The sequence below is a fragment of the Neoarius graeffei genome, chromosome 17 (genome assembly GCF_027579695.1).
Source record: "Neoarius graeffei isolate fNeoGra1 chromosome 17, fNeoGra1.pri, whole genome shotgun sequence".
Lineage (NCBI taxonomy): Eukaryota > Metazoa > Chordata > Actinopteri > Siluriformes > Ariidae > Neoarius > Neoarius graeffei.
Window position 1 is genome coordinate 36,909,314 of NC_083585.1, and position 12,262 is coordinate 36,921,575.

The window sequence follows — 12,262 nt, forward strand, 5'->3', positions numbered from 1 at the left end:
CACGTAGAAGTGTGGCATGTGTATTGCATCGTTTTCAGCAAGCGTTGCGTTGCCATATGTACCTGATATTTTACTGATCCATTGCCCATGTGGACGCGATATTTTTTTTTTACCCGCTAAAAAAAAATCTCGTTGCCGTTGTCGTGTGGATGTAGCCTTAGTTTCTCGGTCGTTAGCCTGTGCTAATTGGTCTCGATAGTGCTGGCTTGACTGTTTTAACACTCCTGATGAACGCTACACCGGCTGGAAGGTTACTTCACTGCTGTGCTGACAGCGCTGACTCATAGTTAAGCTCGTGTTAGCCTTCGAAAAGGTCGAGGGTGATGAATTAACTAATTAGATTTTGATTTACAGTGGGAGGGACCAAAAATTTATGTCACTTTCTACACAAACATGCACTGCCATGGCCTTCTGTCCCGGCAATGAAGTCCTAACCAATGAGTGAGCCAGCTCTCAACTCTTCTCAGCCTGAAGACAACAAACAAAAAATTCTCATTGGATAACTCTATTTTAATGTTTTCAGGACAGTAATCCTTTTATTCCTGAAGCAAATTTGACAGAAAATGAGGCCAAATTAGAAGAGAATAATTATAATGAAATTATGAACGAATGAAACGAATTAAAGAATGAAAGAAATTAAATATAACATCTGAAATGCTGATAAGTTTGGGCCTTCTCTGAAGGCCTAGAAGGCCCTGATGGTTCCCATCTGGTATCTAGTATACAGTACATCACTATTAGTATACAAATGCAATGAAATGCAGTGAAAGGCAGAGCCTATAAAGATATTAACAGATGTTCCGTACATTCCAGTTTCTTACTGTTCAATTTAATCAAATACCCAAGGGGGAAATGAAAACCCTTGGCTTTGATCCAAAATACTGAGTACAGCTAATAGTCACTTTCCTCAATCATTAATTTTGCTTTGGCAGTACTGACATTAACTAAGGCTTTGAATTTGGCCTGAACTAGGCTGTTCAAGGCACTGGCATGTATTACAAACAAACAGATATATAATATTTTGCCCTCTTTCAATAAAATAGTTGTTTGCTTTCCAAGCAGAGAGACGCTGATAAAACAGCCACTGGCACTGATTTGTAAAGCCCCAATTGTGTTCTCTGGCTCGGGAGCATTTGCTGCTATTTACCTTACTCATGCTCTGAGGCAACAAAGACTGGTGAGATATTTTGGGGAATAGAACTGAACACAAAACAAACAGAGGAAGCCAGTGCACTGTCATGCTACCTGAGGAGACAGAAATGGCCTGAAAAATCCCCCAGGCTGAGCCCTGGAGCACAGTCTGGAAAATGCCCATTGCTGTAGGAAGGACTTGAAAGAATTGGACTCATACATTGTAGGATCTTACATTAAATTAGCAAATGATCAAATCGAACCAAGAGATTACAGAGTATTCGAAGTTTAAATGACTATGCAATTACCTGTCATGTAGCACCTAGTCTCTTGTGTGTTGCTCAGAGGGTTGTTGTTCTTGAACATGTACAGGCTGAAGGGCACTATGTTGTTGCTGTTCAGTTGCTTCCAGATGTCATGGTCAGGTGTGGTCCAGCGACCGGCTAGGACATCGTAATCCCGGCGACCCATGTGTACCAGCTTTGTGAGGGGTTCATACAAGCCACCCTGGTATCCTACTATGAGCTGAAAGCTGGGGTTTGAATCGAGGTAGACCTCTCCAAACGCTGTGTAGAGGATCTGCTTGATCATAAGGCCTGAACCACTGAATACAGCCAGTGGAGTGCCAATGTTGTCGCAGGCGACATAGAACTCATCACCGCTGCTTAGCTCCATGGCAAAGAGGTGTCCCTGCAGATCATAGTAGAGTGATGTAATCTCTGAGCTGGAGTGATTATACATGTGCGTGACTCTGGTGGGGCTGGATAGATCAGAGTAGAAGAACTGCAGATGGTGTCCTTGACTGCTCCTGCTAGACATTCTGCGGCCCAGACCATCATAACGATACTTTATGCTCCATCCGCCAACCTTGCTGTAAGCTCTTATTAACAAGCCAGCAGAGTTGTAGTCGAAGAAGTCATTGCCCCTTTGCTTTAGATACCCATCTTCATCCAACCTGTACTGGACATCTCCCAGTCGTGTGATGCGGTCCCTTACATCATAGCGTAGCGGTGTAAGGCGGGCACTGTTTCCTGGACTCAGAAGGTGCAGGTTGCCATTCAGGTCATAACTGTAGCGCCACAAAGGTTTGTCATTTATGGACACCACTTGGATTTGGCCATCAGCATCATATTCATATGTGTACCGTGTGGTGTTGGCATAAGGGCCTACTTTTAGCTCCTTAGCTACCACACGGCCCATGTTATCATACTGCACCATCATCCAGTACATCAGTGAACGGAAGATCTCATACTGCACCTCTTTTACTCGTCCATAGGCATCAAAGTGTTTTGTGTGGGTCATTACAGCAGTGGTAATAATCTGATTGATGTCATAATATATGACCCCAAACTTGCCAAACTGCTCTGTTTTACCCGATACATCATCATAGCGGTACAGGTCAATAGGCAGTGGTGTTTCATTGATGACAGCCTGCATGCTTGTGACCCGGAAGCTGTTGTCATAGTTGTAGTCAAATCGGGCATTGACCATACCTTCTTCACTGAAACGAAAGATCTGTCTGTCAATCAGTGGGCCGATCTGCCGGTTACGAATGGTGCAGGTGAATCCCTCGCTTTGTAGGCTCACTGTCTTTAGCATGCCTGCTGCCTCATCATATGAGAAGGCAACACGTGTAGTATCATACAGAATCTCAAGCAGACGGGAGAGCTTGCCATATTTATAGATGACCCTGCGTCCTGTGCCTTGGTGAATGGTTTGCAAAAGCAGACCATCTTCACTGTAATCATGCAGCACAGTGGCATTGCCCTCAGGGGGCCTGTATGTGTTTCTATAGTAACCAATTGAACGGGTGGTCTCTAGCGTATGCCGGGCCACGTTGGGCATGGTGACAGATGACAGACGATCATTTTTGTCAAACTCGAAGATGTACTGTCGTTGGCTGTACAGCAATAGCACCATGGACTGCCAAGGGAAAAATAAAGTGACAGTGTGTTTGAGTCAATGAAGCATGGTAATTTGCAGCACATTTGTGAAAACTGCCTGAAAATGTTAAAGCCTTAAATGTTAAATTCTTTGTCCAATGGAACTGAAGGTCATTACAAGCCCAGGAGTCACATTTTGCTTTGTGATTAACTGCGCAACAAACTGTGGGGTGTCACACACTGGCTTCAGGGGGTATACAAATTACAAATAGCTTGATAGCCCGCTGTAACACAGGCTGAAAAATGTTGCAGGGTAAATTCTCATTAGATGGCAACGGAACAATCAGCCCCCGAAACCCCTGCACAGTAAGAGTGCAAATAATATTACCTAATACAGAGGTCAAGGAGATAATTTTCTAGAGTGTTTTTTTACATTAAGCTTTTTTAATGAAGCAACGCAAGCTAGAGTTTGACCTTGTTGAAAGGTAAATTCAGCCAAAACAACAACAAAACAACCAAAATGGGACTCTCAGCCTTTCAAGGCTGTTAAAAGGTTTAATAACCATTTTTAAACTCAAAAATACAAAAGTCAGATTTGCATTCCTTCCTGCAGTCTTACATTTGCAAGACCTGCTCTCTAATTAGCAAGACAGACATTTTACCTTTTCTTAAAAGCTGCTATTTTAGGCGTAACTACACCGTCAAGTTGTCAGCAGAAACAATGCATAATGTGAGCAGAGTGCATCAGACAGTTTAACTGCTAAGTTAAAACTCAATAATACCACACAAAGCCAAAAGAACAGAGATGGGGCGGATGGTCTTGAGCAATTTGACTCACTCTCTAATCAAGCATGATAATTGTATATAAATTAATATTCATTATATCTAAAATGATATTAATGAATTAATCGTAATAAATTAATATCATTTATCGCTATAAAGAGTCTAAAGCTGTTTACCTTCTCAAGGTAAGTATAGCTCCATGATTTGCCATCTGCAAATATCTGTGAAATGATTCTTCCATTCTGGTCATATTCCATTCGGATAGACATGGTGCCTCTTTGAATGCCAGCCACATGCCCGCCAGGGGAGTAAGTAACATTGACCCCGTTCAGTCGGTTGCTTGGTGCCCACAGGGTTGGTCTGCCAGCATGGTCATAATGGATCCTAAGAGTAAACTTCCTGTGGTCATCATACACTTTCTCTGTTCGAGTGATGCGATCAAAATCCATGGACAACAGATTTCTGTTGTGAACCTGCCAAAGAATATGCAGAGATTTAATTCCAAAAATGGATGGTGACAGAAAATCCTTTAAATTGACCTACATAGTTCGCTGCCCATCTGAGAACTCAACACTACCATTGTGTTTTAAATTATAGTCATATTTTTAGAGGATAGACATTATTAAAAAGTGATGCCATTTTCAATATGTTTTTTTTTCTTGCAGAGAATTGGTGGGTCTCTTCCTGTCACGGTAAGAGAATGAGAGTAGTTCACTGATCATTAATAGTTACTCACTATGCCTTTAAGAAAATAATTCTATTGCCTGCAATAGAAAAGTTCAGGGGAAAAATCAGTGATGCTTCTGGAAGGTACTCAAAAAACTCACTAGTGGGCTCAAATGGCATGTCACACTGAGCATCAGTCCACTCTAATGGGTAAGGACCTTCTGGCCCAAGTGCATGCTGAGATTAGAGAAGAGAGTCACTTCCGTAGGACACATCCGGGTCAATGCAGAAGGTTTTGTCTGTTAAGGTCAGCCATCTACACTCAGCTGAGGTCTGCTCTGGCATTATATTATACTAATAAGCGGCAGCTTCTTTCTCATCTCATCTCATCATCTCTAGCCGCTTTATCCTGTTCTACAGGGTCGCGTGCAAGCTGGAGCCTATCCCAGCTGACTACGGGTGAAAGGCGGGGTACACCCTGGACAAGTCACCAGGTCATCACAGGGCTGACACAGACACAGACAACCATTCACACTCACATTCACACCTACGGTCAATTTAGAGTCACCAGTTAACCTAACCTGCATGTCTTTGGACTGTGGGGGAAACCGGAGCACCCGGAGGAAACCCACGCGGACACGGGGAGAACATGCAAACTCCACACAGAAAGGCCTTCGCCGGCCATGGGGCTCGAACCCGGACTTTCTTGCTGTGAGGCGACAGCGCTAACCACTACACCACCGTGCCGCCCCAGCTTCTTTCTCTTTTGCAAATTTATTAAGAATTTGAATCCTTTCTCTCATCCTTTTTTCTGATGTCTGATTTGGATTAATGTGAATTGTTATTAGCGAAGCCCCATAGGCACAGAGTGTGTATACATAAAGAAACCCATCGAGTTGTTTTCTGATGGTTTCGGTCCTGTGCGTGCGTGCCTGCCACCACAGGAAACCCAACAGCTGTGTAGCGAGTAACCCATCGAGTTGTTTTCTGATGGTTTTCTGATGAGTTAATTCTGTCTCAACACACTATTACGGTACGTGCGCTATTCATTTTGATAACCATGTAATAAGGACCTGAGACCTTCGTGCAAAACGTGCACACTTGTAAAAAAAAAAAATATATATGTTGATCTTTTAAGAACAAACCATAACTCTAGAAAACTCTTTAATGGTCTTTCTAGTTTCATAACACAATTTCTTAATATTAGTATGTTGATAATGCAGATGCTGAGTGTTTTAAATATTTCCTCAGTTGCACTTTTTTTTTTAACAAAACCTCTATCGTCTTTTCAAAGTCAAAGCTCTAATCCTCGGAGCTACATGCGCTGCATTCGAACGAGGAGCATGTTCCTGGGAGTTTTTTAATCCCAGTGGGTTTTTATCCCGGGGTTTCATACCGGGCAGCGTATTCATTGTATTATATTTTGTTTTCAATATATGATATTATTTTTCCAATATATGTTTTTTTTTTTTTTTGTATTGTCTCAGCAATGGTGAAATTGAATTTGTAAATAAAATCACTGCCCTGACTTTACTCATCAGGCCAGAGCTATTCTCTTTCTGTGTATGTTTTGTACAACATAAGCAAACAGTATAGCAACTATAATGGTAAAGAAATAAAACAAAAAGAGGCTGGCTACGATATAAGAAAATTCTACAACCCAGAAACAGATGGGAGCTCCGCTTTTAGGCAGTGCCTCTATCTATATATTTAATGCTTTACTTGAATGATTTTTCATTCATCCATCGTCAATAACTGTTTAATCCTGATCAGGTTCACAGTGGATTCAGAGCCTAACCCAGCAATGAGGTGGGCACGAGGTGGGAACACACCGTGGATTGGGCATCAGTCCATTACAGTATTACAGGGCACCATGTACACATCAAGTCAGTCTCATTCACAACTGGGGCAATTCACTACCGATGGAGAGTTTTGCTGCTATGAGGTGGAAACAATATCCACTTGGTCACCTTAAAGCCGAGCTGAATACTACTTGAATGCTTCCTTAGTAATCTCATCTCATCTCATTATCTGTAGCCGCTTTATCCTGTTCTACAGGGTCGCAGGCGAGCTGGAGCCTATCCCAGCTGACTACGGGCGAGAGGCGGGGTACACCCTGGACAAGTTGCCAGGTCATCACAGGGCTGACACATAGACACAGACAACCATTCACACTCACATTCACACCTACGGTCAATTTAGAGTCACCAGTTAACCTAACCTGCATGTCTTTGGACTGTGGGGGAAACCGGAGCATCCGGGGGAAACCCACGCGGACACGTGGAGAACATGCAAACTCCGCACAGAAAGGCCCTCGCCGGCCACGGGGCTCGAACCCGGACCTTCTTGCTGTGAGGCGACAGCGCTAACCGCTACACCACCGTGCTGCCCTCCTTAGTAATAGGTACACTAATTATATCAAGATAGTTTCTTGGTTAAATATATCTGTTCTGTTGTAGGTGCCTGGATACATCCTCAAAAAACAAAAAACAAAACACCAGCACCATTTCCCTGAACCCATCTTGATTAAAGTATGATTAAAGCTGATTGCTCGATGTACACGAACACCCATCTTGGCATGACAGACTGCATGTCTTAAAGTCTTAAAGCAGCTTTCCTCATTGTTATTGGCTGCTGTCCAGTGGCAAAAGAGGAAGAAGAGTGTGAAAGTGTTCTCACATATTGCTAGTGTACTGGGAGCCCTTGTCTGTAAAGGGCCAATTACATCAGGGCCAATTAATGTCACGAATGCCTAACTGACAGAATTACTTTACACTTAAAGGACCTATGAATTTCCAGCAAGACATACAGAATGAAAAAGAGACATGGCTTATCTGATACCTCCCACCCCTACTGGTGTTAAATAAGCTCGTGTCCTGCAGTTCTCTTATTCTCTCTTTAATTAGCAGAACATCAGACAATAAAGCAAGACCCAAAAAAAAAAAAAAAAAAAAATCAGCCTTGGAATATACATATAAAACATTTGCATCATGTATTAGACTGAAAACCACACCAGCCAATACTGACGGACTAGCAGAACAACAAGACAGCGAGAACAAGACTTTTAGTGAGGAGGTGGAGTATGTTCTGCTTTTGGAAATCTTTCAATCCAGAAAATTGACTTTTTTTTTTTTTAAATCAAGGTGGGGATAGGATGAGGAAGAGTAATTCTGCAGGTGCTGAGCAGAGTTATAGACTTAAGATTTAAAAAAAAAAAAATCAAGCCTCCAGAGAATTCACTCAACGGTTGTAAATGTTTTAAAACAGACCGAAAATGAGCTACAAAAAAAAAAAAAGACAGATATAAAGGGTATTCAGACATTTGATGTAAGCCAGGTTGATATTCACTCTAAAATGGCCACCTCTGCACAAAACATCAAGAACGAAACAAGTAGGGAATTGATTAAAGTACAAATAATGTATTGTCTTGATGTACTGTCTTGATGATGGACATGCTTTGTTCTCTCAATCAACGCTGATAATGAAACTTTTCACCATCAGCATTCATACAAATTTGCAAACGACTGTCTTTTGTGTTCTCATGAAATTCCAGTTTTTGTTTTGCACTTCCAATATTTGCCTGTGCTTTCCATTCTAAACATGTCCTGGTTATTTCTCAGATAAGAACTCTAATCTTATTTGTTCAGTGTGATTTGTTGCTTCCTTGAGCAAACAAGTGTGCCTGCATGTTTACTGTGTCTGTTTGGAGGTGGTACATGACACCGTGCTAATAAACGCATCCCGAAATATCTAAAAGATTGGGCATGCATGTTTTGTTACTAAGGCTTCAAGGGTGGCTTTCCAGTTTTGCTTAATTTCGTTTCACAGTAGATGGAGAATTTCCCCATTATACTCCCAACGCCTGGGGGCCGATAGGTGGCCACGTTGCCATGGAGAGAAGCAAAATTGTAATGTCCTGGCAACAGAAGCCAGGAGCTTTCCTAATGGCATGGGTTGTCACGGTGATGGGAACACGGTACGCATGATACAGAGACATCAGTGAGGTTGCAAATGCTGATGGGTGGGGGCTTCCAACAGAAGACATCCAGATAAATGCAGGAGGGATGCACACACACCAACACAAACTAAATCTCTCTCACTCTCTTTTACCTTCACTGTAACCGCACATGTCCGGTCTTAAAGCCCCTTATTTGACTCTTACAAGTGCATACACGGGGTGGTACGGTGGTGTAGTGGTTAGCACTGTCGCCTCACAGTAAGAAGGTCCGGGTTCAAGCCCAGCGGCTGACGAGGGCCTTTCTGTGTGGAGTTTGCATGTTCTCCCTGTGTCTCTGTGGGTTTCCTCCGGGTGTTCTGGTTTCCCCCACAGTCCAAAGACATGCAGGTTAGGTTAACTGGTGGCTCTAAATTGACCGTAGGTGTGAATGTGAGTGTGAATGGTTGTTTGTCTCTATGCATCAGCCCTGCGATGACCTGGCGACTTGTCCAGGGTGTACCCCGCCTCTCACCCATAGTCAGCTGGGATAGGCTCCAGCTTGCCTGCGACCCTGTAGAACAGGATAAGCGGCTACAGATAATGGATGGATGGATGGATGGATGGATGGATGAAGTGCATACACACATCCTCTATTCTATTTCCATATGTCCGGACAAATGCACAACCACACACACCACCTGCAGGCTAATCTATACATTTTCCCTATTCCCTTGAGACACAACACAAGGTTATTAAACCAGCAGCTATCCACCAACTGAATGGCACCTTGTGACCAGCTGTCTGCTACGCTGCCTGAGCTTACAAACCACCCTGCCTACGGCTCCTGCATCAAGTTTGCTTACACAAACAGAAAGCAGACATGCTCGAAACATGGTGCAGCAATTCCTGCTGAATGCATCCAGATCCAGCGTCCTTGACTTGCTGCTATGCCATGGTTCAAATCACAAATGGGTCGTCTTGTGTTGAAGTCTGTGCTGGCTAGCGGTTAAAGTGGTTTTCCCATTATCACGTCTGTTATTACTGCACTGGCAGATGAGTGCAGGTCAAAGCGTGCCGGTAACTGGGCCGCACACTTTGATTCGGTTATTACTTCCCTAGAGGTTGGAACGCACCGTCTGAAGCTGAAGTGACATGACTCGTCCTCTTTCCCATGAGCAAAACCTTGCCTGTGACTGATACAAGGTCTGCGGCAACTCTTACTCTCACTCTAAGGCGATTTCTATACAACTAGAGCCGAGATGCACCAAGGAGATGGATCGAGGTGTCAGTGTGGTACAGTGAGGAAAAGCTCTGGGTTTCTAGCATCAGGGGATTCATTGCTACTCTAGCTGTTGACCCAGTCCTTAGGGTCAGAAAGTGGGATGCTGCACAATGATGGATTGACTGCTGAGAGACACTGAGAGCTCACCCACACTCTGTGACCTTGGCAAGCGGCTCCATGCCTGCCGAGGCTGGGTCAGAGCGTAACGGTGCCATCATAAAAATGGCCATCTTTCAAACAGACAGGTGTGGTCATCAAGAATGTCTATGAGTGCGGGAGAGATTGTAATTGAGATGCAATTATGGCTAGAACAGAACCTTCTGCGCTTAGATGAATCAGTGTGCATCTGCGAAACAGTGTCAGAGCTGTATAAAATTAATCCAGCCAATGCTGCAGCAGCATGGTCGTCCATGTGGAATTATTTCCGACTGTGCTGGCTTCTCTGCCAGACTGACTTTGTGGGAGGTGTGTTTGTGATTCTGTATCTGTCAGGCCACATTGGGCACTTTTCTATATGTGCTAGAGGTGGTGCGTGGGCATGTGCCATACCTCACACGTTTATAATCTGTGAGCGAGTAGGTGAATAGTACGTCTTTGGAGCCGGGGGCAATAAGGAGTAAATCTAAATGAGTTATTCGGTTTGTGTCTTTTCCTCAGTTTCTCAGATGTGGTGCAGGCCACATTCTATAAATAGATGCATATGATCTAAATTGGGCGGCACAGTGGTGTAGTGGTTAGCGCTGTCGCCTCACAGCAAGAAGGTCCAGGTTCGAGCCCCGGGGCCGGCGAGGGCCTTTCTGTGCGGAGTTTGCATGTTCTCCCCGTGTCCGCGTGGGTTTCCTCTGGGTGCTCCGGTTTCCCCCACAGTCCAAAGACATGCAGGTTAGGTTAACTGGTGACTCTAAATTGACCGTAGGTGTGAATGTGAGTGTGAATGGTTGTCTGTGTCTATGTGTCAGCCCTGTGATGACCTGGCGACTTGTCCAGGGTGTACCCCGCCTTTCGCCCGTAGTCAGCTGGGATAGGCTCCAGCTTGCCTGCGACCCTGTAGAACAGGATAAAGTGGCTAGAGATAATGAGATGAGATGATCTAAATTCATAAACTACACACACACACACACACACACACACACACACACAATGCTGTGCAAAAGTCACTCGCCCTATTTATATTAGTCCAAACTTTGTTATAGATTGTTATTTTATGATTTCTACATTAAGTCAGTACGAAAAATGGTTTAGATTTCCAAAACATTAGTTTTCCAGCACAAAATTTAATGTGATAGAAAAATGTTTGTATGTCAGTAAAGGAAGCAGCGTACTTAAGAGACCACTTTTCAGACAAAAAAATCATCATCATCATGCTGGGCTTTGCTGCAAAAATAAGAAGCAAGTGCTACAGTTAAAGTATCCACATGGCCTGTGGCTGGTTCTGCAAGATGCTCAGTACAACTTCCATCCATTATCTGTAGCCGCTTTATCCTGTTCTACAGGGTCGCAGGCAAGCTGGAGTCTATCCCAGCTGACTACGGGCGAAAGGCGGGGTACACCCTGGACAAGTCGCCAGGTCATCACAGGGCTCTCAGTACAACTTACAGCTCATTTCATTGTAAAACTGCACAGGTTGTACTTGAGACTAATATATATATATATATATATATGAGTGATTCCACGCTTATGGGTACTGAAATGGGGACATGAACTTATTCACCTAAAACCATTTCTTTTTTTACCATCAGGTCACAAAACATGTAATCTTTAATGAATGATATGTTAAAAGATAACTTTAATTTTCTGAGATGTAATAAAAACATATTTATATGCCAAAGTCAAGCCTATGAGTTCCAAAATGATGTCTGTTACATTACTTCTGTTACGATTGTCCATCTCGCGTCTGTTACAAATTAATTACAATCTAGCTATATACCATGTTAATCTTATTGAAAGAATGTGTATGTTTATTCTACTACACATGTTTCTTAATTATATTTGCTAAAACATCACCTTCCTATGTTTCAAAAAGTAATTCTACATTGTTAAAATTGAGAATATATATGTCCACAACACTTCTGTTACGTTCTGACTTTGGCATATAAATATGTTTATTACATCTCAGAAAATTAAAGTTATCTTTTAACATATCATTCATTAAAGATTACATGTTTTGTGACCTGATGGTAAAAAAAAGAAATGGTTTTAGGTGAATTTTTAAAAATAAGTTCATGTCCCCATTTCACAATCTAATAACTTTGCCAATTCTTGTTCAATTGACCTCAAATTTTAACAGCGTGTGTGGAAACAGGTCAAAATTTTATGTTTAATGTTTTTATCATTTTAGGTACAGAAATGCCATTCACTGGAAAAGAAAAGGCGGTTTGTGTGTGTGTGTGTGTGTGTGTTAGAGTACGCTCGAACACAGTCGAACAAGACTGTGCAGCGTGCATTTATGAGCGAATTCTCTAAAAATGCACCAACTGCCATGCAGATTTGGACATGGCACAAAAAGTTCAGTGAGGAAGGCTGTCTGTGTGTCTGTGTCTCAGGCGGCGCGCATATTGAACATTTGTGAACTCGTTCATG

At 42.9% G+C, this 12,262-nt stretch overlaps 1 protein-coding gene across 4 annotated transcripts in view; it reads right to left on the reverse strand.

Annotated features, from left to right (window-relative positions):
* Positions 1-12,262, reverse strand: part of tenm4 (teneurin transmembrane protein 4) — a 353,388-nt gene that overhangs the window by 16,429 nt on the left and 324,697 nt on the right. For all 4 annotated transcript variants that reach the window (XM_060944153.1, XM_060944154.1, XM_060944151.1 and 1 more), the window contains 2 exons: positions 3,974-4,270; positions 1,440-3,054 (listed from right to left, as the gene is read on the reverse strand). In XM_060944153.1, coding sequence (XP_060800136.1) covers positions 1,440-3,054; positions 3,974-4,270 — 1,912 coding nt within the window. The remainder of the gene's footprint in view (positions 1-1,439; positions 3,055-3,973; positions 4,271-12,262) is intronic.